Raw genomic sequence first — 15,576 nt, 5'->3', positions numbered from 1 at the left:
CAAGTGTCTGATATTTTGTTCTGTAAAAATTGTAAAGGTTGTTGTTTTTTTTTTTAATATGAGATTACCACTTATTTACAGCAGAAGACATGAATTGGTCATTAAAAAAAGATACAGCTTAAAGGGAGCAATTAAATAACCAGCAAAAGTCAAAGAGTACATCATACCTCTCCACTGCTCTGTCACTTCCAGTGGAAGGGTGAGGGAAGGAGAAAGCAGATGGTGCGGTGTTGGTAGCAAGTGGGTTGGTGCACGGGGTGTTCATCCATGAAACCATCGACGAGCGGCTTTGACCAGAACTAAGGGAAATATTTTCAAGGCAGAATTAACAAGATGCATACCAAAAATGTTTGAATCTTCAAAGCCAGACTAACTAGTTAGATCCTCAAAACTGAAAACCAGTAACAGTGCCAAACTAATTTTCCGGATATCCTGTCTCAGCCATTTCCTCCTTGAAAGCATTTCTCCTGCATGCCCTACATCCTAAGCCAAGATGAATTACCTAAGATGTATGACATAGCCAATAACAAGAAAAAATTCCACATTCCTTATCTAATAAAGACAGATACAATGAAACTGCATATAGCAGGTTATTATTTGAGCTGCCACTTTGCCTTTATAAGTTTTGACGAATCTATTTAAAAATCTTCTCAGCACTGCACTAAGGCATGATGTATGACGGGAAGATTTCAAAAGGCTACAGCTATTACAACACTGGGATCACGATGCTGCCTCGGGACTGAGATCTCATTCGCATAACTGTGCAGATACTGCTTCAGTAGCTGCCCTGGTAAGCACATTGCTCAAATACATATTAAGTTAATGGCTGAATGCATAGTTACTACAAGAGAAGAACATCAGATGAAGTCAAAACACTTCTGTATCATTGAAAAACTTATATGAAGCCATTCCCAACATAAAAGATGTTCTTCGCTCTACAGTTTGAGGAACTAAAATGTTCCAACACTGGAACATCGGATGGTTTTCTTCATGGACAAAGAAACCAAACATTCCAAACCAACATTCTTACACTCTTCCCAGGTGGCAAGGCCCTTTTTCCTCTTTTCACAGACCATCATCTTTCCTTCTAGTTTACCCATGAGTTCTTGCTCATCCGCACAGGCCTCCTGCTACCTTTCCCTGTTTTCTTACTCTTAGTGGTGCACTGATCTTGAGCTTGGAAGAAGTGGTGTTGAAGTGTCAACCTGCTCTCACTTACCAGTTAGACTTATTCTGATATTAACCACTTAGATAACATATATCCACAAAGAAACACCAAATTCTCTGAAACTAGTCAAGAAGGATATCTAGATTGTGTAAATTTCCACCTAAGCAAGGTGGATTGCTCAATAGCAAAATGCAGACACTTTACTTAGTTACATATGCATAAATGAATGCAGGAAAACTAGCTTATTTAGTTGACTTCCATCTTCTTTTTCAAGGGGATATTTAATTTCTAGAAGAAATAAGCACTATTCTGTAGTGTTCTATAACAATGCTTACAAACAAGTACAACTTTTACAGACTAATTGCACCAGCCAATGTATTGCATTTTCATTCCAGCCATTACATACTTATATAGGCATTTATTTTGACTATTAATTTTTTAATTTGCTGCATTATAAAATGGTGAGTGGCCCATTCTTTATTCAACAAGGCAATAATTTTTAATTTGGATCTCTGTCAGACTGCATTTGGATGAAAACTGGAATTCTAAGTGTACAAAACCAGCGTTTTGTAGTTAATTCCACTAATAAAAATGAAACTTAAATGTGCTGGCATCATAATGAGAAGAGTTCATCAAAACATGTTCTTCTGTTAAAACTATCAGATTTACCCAATAAAGGAAGAAATTGTATGTAGTAAACTGAATAAAAGCTGGACTGTGCTGATCAGAAACATGCTTTGGGAACAGGACATGTAGTCTGAATCTACCACCACGCAGTAATTTACATTTCCAGTAATTACGTACTTTTGAAGACCAGTGCCTGAAAATGTTGTGGTTTCCTTCCACTTGAACTTGTTCACTTCGTACAATTCTTACGTGTTGTTTTAAAAGTTCCCCTAATTTTTGGCTGCGACTCCATTTAAAGATGAAAACCAAAAAGTGAACACTGGCATTTGCATTATTTGTATTAAATACTGAGGATAAAAAAATTGCTTAATGGAACTGAGAAGTTTCTGAAGTTTGCTAGAACACAGACTATCTGTCCATTGTTCTGCACATAAAGTATATGTGCAAAATTAATTTTAACTCAACAGCATAGGTGTACCTGTGACAAAAAATGGTTTTCAAAAACATGAAAAAAAATGATTTTACTTGAATAACTGAACGACTAGAGTTAAAGCAATTCTGGCATTCAAAGAAAAATCATCTCCATTTGGCTTTTAATTAATGATCTCAATGAACTCCAAAATTAAGACTGGGTACGGCTCATTTCTTAAGCCTGTAAATTACAGAAAATAGAAAAGTAACATTCCAAGTATACAGCCAGAAGAATGTGAAAGTGTTGCTTGTTCAAACTAATCCCAAGTGAAAAATACATTTCTGCCAAGTAGTCTTCTCTACTGCATATCTCAAGATTTGGCATTGTTTGCCTCTCAACAAGTAAGTGCTAAATCTTCCACTCATAAGATATTTCTTTGAAAATATGCATCTTATTTATCTGTGCAACTTGCACCATCAGCTCTAGGACAACACACGCTGCCTGTATTTAAGACATGAGAATAATGATTTCAGAATGATACTGAGAACAAACCCACTGACTCAGGAGGAGTCATTTGTAAGCATACCTGGAAATACTGCAGCTAGTTTCTCTTTGAGACTTGATGGAAGAAATTTAATAAATAAATAGACCAACAACATCAGCAACAGTGTAGGTGTGCAAAGAAAGAAAGAGAGGATGAAGTCATGCATTCAATCCCTCTTGTGGCACATTTATTTCTCAGGTAACACAGATTCAACAAGAACAGTAACCTATCAACTAATAAGACTACACTGTCCTTTATCGGGTAGCACTAGGGAAAAGTATGTAAAGATGAACGGATTGTCTACAAATTCTAAGCAGCTCCAACAGAGGAAAAACCCTCTAGAAGTGCATGTATGTGGAGCCCTGGTCTGTTCCCTACTCCCTTTTTGATGAATTCACTTAATACATTTCAGCTGTAGCTAAAGCACTAAAGTCTAAATAAGTAAATAAATAAATACATTGAGAAAAGGGAAAAAAAAAACCAAACAAACAAAAAAAAAAAACTTTAATGGCTCCAAATATTAAGCACATTCTAGATTCTTGAATTTCAGCTCTTTTTTTAATTTACTGTACTTGGCTATCTCAGGAACCACTTCATTTTATTATTTAAGCAGAAGGTTTTGCTCAATTGCAAGCAACACACAGAACAACTTTTTTCCCTCAAAAGATTCTTGAGATATCAAAGCTACCTTGCTATGAAGCTTTGCAAGCCTTGTTTATCAAGATAATGTTAAATTAGAAAGTACCGTGTATCTTATCATACAGCATCTCAACTTCAAGAAGGTACGCTGAAGAAATCCACTCTTGTGAGGGCTAAAATGAAAGCAATGCATTTCTTGTGGGGAAAGGAAAGAAAAACCCTGGTATTACCATCTCACTCAGAGAAAAAAGCTGGAAGAAGGAAGGAGCGAGCAAATGGTCTTACTGAAAACAAGCTAGAGATTTTGTGCTGATATTCAGAAACAAACTCTTGAAAACAAGATTTTATTGGATGTTTATCTGGCTGGTTCCTAAGGTAACACTGCTAAAGAGCAGCCTCTTATCTTGAGAGCAAGGAAGATACTCTGAAAAGAATCCACACTGCAACTCTTAAGAAAAAAGGGGCTGTTTCATAGAAGGGCTTGGCAGCCCCATGGCTGTGGTATCACAGAGTCTGGCTGACATAAACTCAATGGAAGAGATCTTAAAAAGTTTCATTATAAAATGACATAGTATATCAAAAGGTATCAGCTGTTTCTGATTCAATATGAAGTTCAATACTCTACATCATCAGACAACAATCTTCCTGCATGTTAAAACTCTATCAGTGAGAGCCAGGAGCAGAAAAATATACTGAAGAAATTCTAGAAATTGTCATAATGGCAGCAAAGCTGGAGACAAAACAAAAGGACAGAATTTCCTGATCCGTGTCCACTCTGAAAAGAAACTCCACCCCCAAATATAAAGTCTGTAATTCACACTCAACATTCCAGATTCCTCGTTCATACAGAGCACATCAGCCAACACTGAAATAGATGCTTTGTTAAAGTTGGATTGTGATGTCTCAGTGAAGCAGCCAACGTATTAGTGAAATGGTATTTCACGCCAGTCTGGTAAATCTGAAGTTTATGTCTCTATAGCAGCTGTCCTAGGCTGCAGCATTTTTAAATGACAATTCAGACCAAGCAAAACTTAAGTATGTACATATGTATGCTTATAACTGACTGCTATTCCTTTTAGGAAATAAATGATGGGGCTGTGTTTCCTGGAATCATGCAAAGAAAAGAAAAATAGAAGGGGGAAAAACAAAAGACATTTTAGCTCATAATGGTTGCATCCACGTCCCTCCCTGCTCTGAGCACATGTACTGCTCACCTGGCACTCACCCAGCAGTGCTGCTGTCCAACCGAACTGTCACTGGGAGACAGGGAGATGGCAAAACCTATTTTGTAAGACCTACTTGATGAAGCTACATTTTGACTGTTTCAATGGAGCTGCAAAATGAGGGCTACTGCTCTGCTTGCATAACAAAGGAACACAAAAAGAAGTGCCTGCTTCACTTAAATCTGCCCTCAAACTGCTGAGTCACCGAAGAGGTGGCAGCTGAACCAAGACCAAGCTGCAAAATAAGCACAAAGAGTGAGAAGCACTGCTGTATACCTGGATTGTACCTTCTACAGCTTCCATTACTAAAAAGAAATAATTACATCAGATACAGATAGTTTTCAAGACACCAAAACTAAAGTCACACATCAACCATCTAAACTGTAAACGTGCACACCACTGCCAGAAAATAAACTGTTTCAATTGGAAGGAGACCAGAGATGAGGTCTACAGGTGCAGATATAACAAGGCTGATGGGAATTCATTCAGCAGTTTAACAAAATGAGTAACCATCTCCAAGGCTCCTGTTATGTTCAGAACACCACTTTTTCTCTCTCCTTTTCTGCCCAATGGTTCTTTCAACATGGGTTTGCTCACTGGGAATTTGAGCAAGCCTGAAATTTCACAAGGAATGTACAGATCAGCTTCTTTCTTGGTCACAAAGGCCCTGGAAGCACTGAGGATGCTGCACAGCACGGCTCTCATCACCATTCTGAAAGCCTCCATGGACATTCAAGACATGTAAACGATGCCCACTGCACACCACTGGGCTTCGTAACAATATTAGTTTCTGGATTAAAGCATGTCAATATTCTCAAGACCAATATTAGTCACAAACTTCCTTCCTTAGGAAGTAGCTGCTTTATGAGCTTTTCACACAGGCTCTCCAGTTGGAGAGAAGGAACCTTGTGTCAAAGCAGCACCTCAGAAAATGAATCAGCTGTGATAGGAGCACACAAGCTTGTACAGGTCCGAACTGTCAGAAGAGCCAGAAGAATCACAGGAGATGCAGAAAGTGGAAGGAATAGACGAAAGCAAGGCATGCCCAAGCCTTACACAAATTCGGCAGACCAAAAAAGCAATTCTGCATGTTAGCTCACTTTATTTCCTGGATTTCCATCAGTTTTTTCCTGTATTCAGCGCTCCTCTTTAACATTCTATGTCTTCCCCTCACCTACTGTCAGCATATCTCTGGTGCCTCTTGTGACATCTATATACGAATATCTTTCCCTACCAAAACTGTCAACTAACTTCCTAATCACCACCTGCTGCAGAAGTCTGCAGGGAGCTGCAATCTGCAGCAGCCACCCAAAAAAGAAAACAGAAAAAAACATTACCAGGAAGGAAGGAAAAGGAAGAAAACAAACTTGCCAAGAGAGATGAGCTATAACTCATCCTCTGATCAGCCTGGAATTGAGGCAACTCTGAAAGAAGGAGTGAAAGGTGGATTTTCAGGTCTAAACTCTCCAGATAATTTGCATTTGTAGAGTTGACAACAATTTGGGGAAAATTGATGGCTATGGATAAAAGGTGTTTGGTGGTTTGCTTTGTTAAGAGGTTTTTTTTGTTGTTGTTGTTGTGGTTGTTTATATCCAGGTCAAAATAATACTAAGCAAAACTCACAAAAAGTATCTATTCTGCATTGTGGGAATAAAAGACATCACCTATTGCAAGACATCACCTATCTGTTAAACTTAAGGCACAACATAGCACCTATCACTGCATTTACACATTCTACTTCACTTTTAAGTATATTGGCACATTCTTGAAAAGGGGAATATTGTCAGTTTTGCAGTGTCTAAAATAACAAAAGGAACAGATGAAAGAAAGCTATTAAAGAATGCCTCCATGGATAGCCACATTTCATTTAGAAGATGCTGCTTACCTTCAGAACACCTGCCTACAGTAGCCATCTGAATCAGAAGGAATGTGCAAGGAACTGGATGCATCTGACATGGAAACTCCATTGTTGCTGTTTTGCCCCAGAGCCAACTGTGGTTTTGAGGAAAAATGTGAACATTTTGAGAATGTACTGCTGGTGAAACTATACCAACACCAGTCTCAAAATTATCTGTAAAAAATGCCTGAAATGTGCTCTGCTCGTGAAAGTAGTTACCATCTTGAGATCTGTCTGAGCAACATGAACTCTGACAGTGGTGGCACAGGTGTTTGACCTGAGAAGACAAAAAGCTCTACAATGTTAATTCTTTAGCTTAAGTGCCTGTGTATGTGGCCACTTAAAGAATACAAAGAGGAAAAAGGAAGGAATGCAACTGCATTGGTTAGCACCAGACTGAGACAGTCCTTGCTGCTATGCCTTAAAGAAAATAAAAAAAATCATACAAATGGAGACCATAGCAAGGGTCAAACACTCACCAACTCACTATTATAACTACTAATCTTTTCACTATTCTTATGGCCAAGTTATTAAACATTGCCTAGATGAAAGAGATTTTCAAACAATACATATTTATGACATGCTTCAAAATGGCACATATGTGAAACATCACCTTCCAGATACAGCACATGTGGCACTGACATAACAGTCTAGGACTTTGTGAGACATGTCAGATCTGTGATAAAGCCCTTATTCTCTCCATTTCTTTTACCACTCTTGCCATGCAGTCCCTTCCTAGTGAAAGCCAAAAGTTGAAGGATGTATCCACTTTCATTTGCTGCTGCTTTCGCCGTGCCAGAAGCTGTAGCTGCTTTCATTTTTAAGGATAGGACAAGAAAACTGCACACATTAAAAATAATAATAATAAAAAAAATCATTCAGTGGAAGAAAAAAAAAATCTGTTTCCTTGAAAAGAAATACCACAAATCACGTGTTACTATTTAGAGTGAGTTACTGATATAAACTAACCTTTGAATATCCGACATATCTTGACCCACAATTCAACATCCTTCCCCCAGGAAACAGAGCACACAGCTTTTCTGCTGCAAGGAAGTCACCATCACCTTGTTGACTACATAACTCCATAGTGATTGATCTCTTACAAGTAACACCCATGTGTTATAAACATCACTAGAAACTTCAGAAAACAGATCCTCTCGTGTTTCCATCTTTCTTGGGTTCAGTAATAGCATTTACTGCAACTCAGTGAAGATCTGTAATACCATTTTACAGAGGACACCGAGACTTTGAGAACTGCTTTTGTTCCAATTTGGCACAAAACTCTAGACATTTTGAAATCCTGCTAAAACAGAAAGAGGAAGACTGTTCTCCACCTAGTTCTGGAATAGTAAAATTCATGAGAATAACCTATGTACAGCCATAGCATTCAACAGACAATGACTGCCTCCTTTTGTGGACCTTTGAGAGCTACTACAGCTATACCATGCCAAGTCAATCACTACCTTTACCTGTCCACAGGACCCTATGATGCAAACTGACTGCCAAAGTCCACAAAGTATGTTTGCCATTCTGACATCTATTTATGCCATTAATACAGTGGAGTTGTTTTGGTTTTATTTTGGTTTTTGTTCAGGCAAGGCCCCCTGTGTCATCGGAACTAAAGGGGAAAAATAAGCCCAACTCAGTGTGAGAAAGCAGAATGTAAGAATGTACTGTGCACTGTCTACTCTGTCACTGTCCAGGCTTGTCACTGAAGTAGGTTGTAAGCAAATTTCTCTTTACAGGTTAGTGGAAGAAACTCTTTCTGACAAAATCATCTAGATGCATGAAACAAGTTACTTTCCTTCCAAACAGAACTGTTTCCAAAAAAAACATAAAAAACCTCAAGCTGTGAAACAACGTTTCCAAAACAGAAGTACAGTATAATTTTCCATGAAAATAAATGGGCAAAAACCTCTAAGTTTCATCAACACTTGAAGATCCTGAATCCCTGTATTGAACCAGCGCTTCCTTCTTTTATTCTGTGATGTTATCAGTGCTCTTGTAAGCATATGTTCCCTGTTCAGCCATGCAACATTTCATAGACATACCAGTTACATGTCACCCACAGCATTTTCCACACATGCATCTCATTTCATCAAATACAGCTTACTGTCAATCCTACAAGTTACTACTGGACTATACAAGAGGAGAAGGAATTGTGCATTTCAGTACTCTGAATAAACAATGCATATGCAAAGTATCTATAACTATCTGAATATCTTTCAATTTGTATGAGAAAAGATTGTTACAACAAATAAGTACCCTAATAAGGACTTAATTATTTGTTTCTACGTATGAAAATATGTATGGCTGCCCACATATTTTCACGTGTTACCAACATCTACACATATATCTCATACTCTTGCTTCATCTGCAGAACAGGCTACACCATTAAGGAAAATATCTGTAACAAATCATTTATCCAGACTTGCTTCTTCCATCTCCTTGGCACTAAGGCTAGAAAACTGTATCGATAAGTTTGTATAAATAGCCAAACAGAGTTCAAGTTCTACTTCTAATTTAAAAAAAAGGCATGTCTAGCTCTGTGTATCACAATTGAGCATGTATTACAGAAATAGCGCTAAAATCATAATATTCATTTTTGCTGTACCAAAATCACACTCAAAACTGAATATGTAGAGTCCACTGAAAGTGATATACTACACTTTAGCTGTAAAGCAGGCAGTTAACTTGTTAGCAACATGGGATTAACAACAGTAATATCCACAGACAACAACACACATTAAAGTGCATTTTAGTGCATTTATCCAAAACCAAAATTTGGTCTTAAATCTTAATGGCCATGCACTTAAGTGTAGCTTAACACTGTCTTGACATAAAAGTAGGTAATACATCATACAAAGAATAGCTTACATATTTATTGCCTAAATAAAAATCACTTAAAATTTTATAATGGGTTATAGTGAAACACACTAGATTTTAGAAGGAAAATAACTGCCACATTCAGGCAGCCTTTAAGCTGCACCACAATGTGTAAGCATATACCATTTTGTAACAGAAGAAAATCAAAACTATATGCAATTTTAAAAGTGATTCACTTTTCACCAAACTGAAGAGAAACATGTTTCATTTGCATAATTGTACTAGTGGAAAACCATTATCCAATATTCAGTATACTTACAGATTTGTTGTCCAGTCTGCAAGATCTCCGCTATCCATAATAAGGTGATTTCTATCCAGTAGCCCAGGAGGGCTACCAGACAATACAGGAGTAGGAGACTGGGAAGAAAGAGAATCCATGCTACCAGTTGGAGTGTCTTCTTTTGGAGAGCTGTGACTGTCAGCTAGGAAAAAAAAAACAAAACAAAACATAAAACATAGCATGAATCAGAATGATACTAAAAAGAGCCAAAGAAACTGCTTTGGTCACTGCATCCTGAAATACATACAGGAAAAAATGTTAGCATCCTATTTTCACAGAATGTTTTGGAGGACACACAATTCACCAGCATCTCCCACAAGTTACTACAGCACATTTTCCCCCATCATTATCACAACACTATCTTCTCAAAACAATGTATTCCCAGTTTCCTTTATAACATGTATTTTCTGTGGATGAAATTATAGATTTTTATTTTTTTTTTATTTCTACAGCACCACTCAAGAGGCAACATTCAGAAATGACTGCTTAGGAAAAAGATAAAAGAACATCACTCCTATCTCACAAACAGTAAGGAAAAGCTGCAGTACTCACTGAAGACCATGGTGATACATCTAGCCACGCTTTTCACTGAAAAGCTAACATTCACCAACACCCTTCCTTTTTACTCTTTTATTTAAACATTCATTGAACATTTTATAAGTTCTAAAGGAGTCTCATGAAATTAGGACAATTGCATACATTACATTGTCCAGCACAGCTGAGCCCAGAGTTTCAAATGGGACCTGCAGCTGTTTTTAGAATATGAGTATTTAACAGTAATAAGGTTCATTTCCAGCCATCCTTTACATGGCTCCCTGCATCCTTTCCTCCTCTCCTCTGCTTTCTGCTCTCACTTAAACATGTGACATAGCCCTGACAAATAATAAATATCATATATATATAAATATATATAATATAATAAATTCTATACTAGTGATATCACAACCATGGAAGAAGTTCTGCTTCTACAGGACCAGAACAACTGGAAAAAAAAATGAACAATCAAAGCCAAACATGCCACAACAGTTACTGGATCAAAAGCTGTTAAAGTATTGTGCCAGCCTGAAAATCTGTATGCAAGTAGCACTATATAAGACTTAGTCCTGTGTAAGCAATGAGAATTAAATGTGAACAATGCAAGGCTACTTTTCCTGGATAAAATCACCCTCACAGTTTCATTACTGCCTCCGCGAGTCTGATCCTTTCTGCCTCGAACACAGAAAGCTAGAAAATGCTCAGCTGCTTCCCCAGCCACCTCATCTGCACCCCCTCTCTTAAATCTCTGAGAACAACATCCCTAGAGAGTCAAATGAGATGCGACTAAAAACACTCAAATGATAAAAGTGATTATCTAAAATTTATCCTTAATGTAGCTGCTAATTTAAGGCTCTAAATTATCCTGCTGTAACAAAGTACAATAAGAGGAGAAGTTAACCTCAGCAAATGAGTCACTCCTGCTCTGCTGCCCCATCCCTCTGTGAGCAGGCCCAAGTGCAGCATGATGTGACATGAGAGCTGCAGGACTCAAAGATAAAAACTAATCCATTATATCTCTTTTGCAGATGTGAGTGACACAGTGATAAACAGCTGAGAGACACTAATACTGCAGTTTTACTTTATTAAGAAGCTAAATTCCTTTAAAATAAATAGATTTAAGGCCTCATCAAAATTTATTTTCAAAAAATTAGTATTAATGCAAGTCAAACTACAGAACTACACACATCATATTATATGTTTACCTAAACTATCCACTTAACTTCACTCAAACACCAATACTAACCTATTCTTCATTACTGTATGACCAAGCCATCATCCCCTACAGAAAAGGGGGGGTTATATATGCACAAGCATTAAGTCTTCATAGCATCACTGCTTTGATTTCAATAGTATAAAATGAGCATGGAGCACACTGTCCCACTCTGCTCTGTGCTGTCGCTGCTTCACCTCCAGCACTGTGTGAACTTTTGAGCACCACAATATAAAGAGGACATAAAACTATTAGTGTCCAGAGGTCTACAAAGATGGTGCAGGATCTAGACAGCACGATGTATGAGGAGCAGCTGAGGTCCCTTCGTGTGCTCAGCCCAGAGCAGAGAAGCTGAGGGGAGACTTCATGGCAACTGCAGCTCCACAAAGGAATCAGAGGGGCAGCGCTGAGCTCTGCTCTCTGGTGACTGTGACAAGGCCCAAGGGAACAGACTCACCAATTAATGCGTGTACTTTCAATTTGTTAGGCTTTAATTTCTAGGCATGCCCTATGCTACACATGACACAGTTATTAGTTTCACTGACATCACATTTTTGTTCTTTATGAAGGTATGTACACAACCTTTTCAAGTTTAACTAAATTTCTTACTAAATGGGATTTTGCAGTTTGAGGATCAAGCACCTGCTTTACGAACCTATCCCAACACTCCAGAGTTCTTTCTGAAGAGTGTACACCAGATCAGAATTTCATATATTTTCTTGTTATTCCACAAGTGCCACAATGAACACTAAATTCCATCACTCATCAATCTGTGATAACGTGAGGTCTGCATTTTTTTTGCCACAGGATTATATTAGTAGCTTATAACAAACTGTTTGGCCATTATGACTAAGAGACTCAGGACAGTAACTACCATTCTAAATACTGCTACTAACCTAGCATTCTTTCTGTTTCTTCAAACTTCTTTGGCATGTTACAAGGAGCCAGATGACCTCTAGGGTCTCTTCCAACCTAAGCCATTCCATGTTTTAAAAGCTCATGTTGCCAGACTATACAACCCAACTACTAGGTAACTTTTTTTTGTTTGTTTGTTTTTTGTTAGGGTTTTTTGTAGGACAAGTTAGATGGTTTAACATGATTCAAAATATTTACTTTGCAACAGGCTTATTTGTGAAGATTTCTGCTTGACCCTGCTTATTATATATTCCACACTGATTTTCTTAGTTTTCTTTAACAACTCCTCAAAACTTGTACATTGGTATTTCCTCTTTTCTTCTACTCTTTTACTGCATGCTGCTTTGTGGAGACATTAAAGATCCTAATTAGCTGGAGATTTAAAAATATCTTTAAAGTCTTGCCACTACTGTTTCATCTAGAGAATGTTATAATACATTGCTGGAATTGAATCAGGTCTACGGTTTTACTTTATTTCAGAATTCATGGGCTCCCTAATATTGACAGTCTAATATTTTTTACTGTTTCTCTCCTCTGAGTCTTCTTTACCTCCAACTTTGTTCTACAAGGAGCAGCGCTGTCAGATTTCCAATTTCTATTAAAAGATTGACTGCTACATCAGACTGACAGGTCCTTTCGAAAAGGAGAATTTGAAATTTCTCATTTTTCTTTTCTAACACTTGAATTCTATTGAGTTCTTACATCATAAAACAGTGAAGACAGGATTTCTTTTCAATGTTTATTTACATTGTTATTTGAACACACATTTTGTTATGTTTAGTGCCATTTCTCACTAGAAATTTCACTATGATTTTCTCCTGTTAGACTTTTATCTTCAGGTACCAAAAAGTGACAGGCCAGACGAAGAACATTAGGATTCTCAGTATAATATCAATAGCCTGTGTGATATCTCGAATTTTGGTCAATATTCCAGCCATCAACTCTTCACTTTCTGTACACTTGTGGGAAGCCTCTGACTTCCTTCAGCCTTGAGCTTGGCTATATCTATAGTTGTCACCAAACTGTACCTACAAGCTCCCCATCCTATGCAATCAGGTACAGGAAACAACTATATTCTCAGCAGAGTTAAAACTTGTTTCACAATCACTTTTTGCATACCATGTAAATTCTTTTGACTGCTCAGATCCTTTTATACTGTCATCTAAATTATCTTATTGTTTTACTGTTCCAATCACAACGCTCATCCAACTTTACAGCTTTCACTGCACCTCTGCAGCATATACCTGTGCTTTGTCTTTACGACTGTTCTTAATTAAGGCTGGTGCTATCTAGAAAATACAATAGTTTTATATTGATCCTTACCACTAACTGGTTGTGTTTAACTGGTACTACCTACCACTGAGTTTTTAACCCAAAAAGCCTTTCTAACTTACTGTGTGTCCCCCTTTCTCATGATGAAAAATCTGCTTAAGAAAATTCTTACATGGACTAAGCCTTACCTTCTTTCCAATAGATACATAACAATTAATTCCTTTTCCTTTTTGACTGGATAAGGCTCAGATAAATACAGGCTCTCAGACCCTCCATATAAAAAATGTGAACTCATCTTCCACCTAACCGAATATGACATACCTCCCAGTTGCCTTCTTTTGACTTTTTCCATCTGGCTAGTCTAAGAATATATTTTTTGTTGGCATCTAAAGTTAAGGGAAACTGAAATACTTTGGCAGTGTCAAAAATCAGATCCTTACTTTGTTCCAAGAATTCTAAATAAGAAAAAGCATGTAATAAAAACTTGAAGAAAAAAAATTAACGCTACCAGTTACTTGTTTGAGTGGCAGTTTTCTTCAATCTTAGCTTAAGTAAACTGAAGAATTACATACCTTACTATTAAAAGAAAGACTGATCTTTAACATCAACATTACAACCAGGGTCTATAGCTTAAGGGTAGCCAGAGAAAGAAAGCAGTTTATGAAACTAAACGTTTCTGAAATAGAAGGGGAATTTACCATGGCTTCTATTAAGATACATAGAGAGTGAGCAGAACAGAACTGTTCACCTCTAAGAACTACGTATGCTGTAAATGTTTATCAGATACACAAATTGTGGCGTGACATATTCCACTTTGATAAAGTCACATAGATCTAATCATAGGCAAGAGGAAATGGGAAGAATTGACAAAAGTAAATTAAAGATGCTGCAAAATCCCTATTACTGCCTTCAGCTCTGATATTTTATGCATCATGAGACAGGGAAGCAGCTGCTGCATTGCTGTGCAGCCACCCATTCTTCCCATCAGCATCACAGCTGCATCTAGCTAAGAGATAACAAACAGACACACACCATAAACAGCTATCTTTCCACAGTAATACAGTAGCTTTGCTCTTATGTTAATTTGAGGATATATATTCTGATTTCAATTAATAGGAATCTGTTAATTTAGGGTTAGAAAAAAGCATCAGTATCATAAATACTCCCTATCATGTAAGATTTTAGTTCCATATGCTAGAGCTTCAACATAACAGAAAAGAGGTATGAAAAAATTCAGATTAGTTGACTCACAAATAGTGCAAACCTAAAGTGATTCCCTAACTTATAATAACAGTGTCCAGAGAAGGGCAACAAAACTGTTGAAGGGTCTGGAGCACAAGTCTTATGAGGAGTGGCTGAGGGAGCTGGGATTGTTTAACCTGGAGAAGAGGAGGCTCAGGGGAGACCTCTTTGCACTCTACAACTTCCTGAAGGGAGGTTGTGATGAGGAGTGGCTTGGCCTCTTCTCCCAAGCAACAAACAGGACCTGAGGAAATGGCCACAAGTTGTACCAGAAGAGGTTGAGACTGGACATTAGAAGGAACTTTTTCTCTCAGAGAGTGGTCAAGCACTGGAATGGCTGCACAGGGGGGTGGTGGAGTCGCCATCCCTGGCAGTGTTCAAGAGGCGTCTGGATGAGGAGCTACGAGATCTGGTTTAGTGGTTTGCTGTAGCTATGGTAATGGGAGGATGGTTGGACTAGATGATCTTCTAGGTCCTTTCCAACCTTGTGATTCTATGATTCTAATCAGCATTACAGTATGACACAAGTAAATGTCTCCTTCAAAATATGCTCTGAGAATTCCTCTATTATATACATTACTGACAGGGGGAATTCAGTTAGGTTGCAATATCAACAGAAGTCAAAACAAATTACTTGGTACTAGGAACCAGAACATTCACATCAGAATCATAACAGAAATCAAAAGGGATTTTATTCTGAAGCGGCACATCTAAATCTAAAAGT

At 37.7% G+C, this 15,576-nt stretch overlaps 1 protein-coding gene across 8 annotated transcripts in view; it reads right to left on the bottom strand.

Moving 5' to 3' along the window:
• The window catches only part of ARHGAP10 (Rho GTPase activating protein 10), a 127,169-nt gene that overhangs the window by 12,278 nt on the left and 99,315 nt on the right, over window positions 1-15,576 (bottom strand). For all 8 annotated transcript variants that reach the window (XR_014945290.1, XM_085544971.1, XM_032444511.2 and 5 more), the window contains 2 exons: window positions 9,656-9,818; window positions 168-299 (listed from right to left, as the gene is read on the bottom strand). Coding sequence is in view for 7 of the 8 variants with exons in the window: in XM_085544971.1 (XP_085401097.1) it covers window positions 168-299; window positions 9,656-9,818 (295 nt within the window). In the remaining variant the exon portion in view is untranslated. The remainder of the gene's footprint in view (window positions 1-167; window positions 300-9,655; window positions 9,819-15,576) is intronic.

The sequence above is a fragment of the Coturnix japonica genome, chromosome 4 (genome assembly GCF_054131305.1).
Source record: "Coturnix japonica strain WE chromosome 4, WE-NBRP24, whole genome shotgun sequence".
Lineage (NCBI taxonomy): Eukaryota > Metazoa > Chordata > Aves > Galliformes > Phasianidae > Coturnix > Coturnix japonica.
The sequence above is the reverse complement of the archived record's forward strand: the minus strand, read 5'-3'. Positions and strand labels throughout refer to the sequence as shown.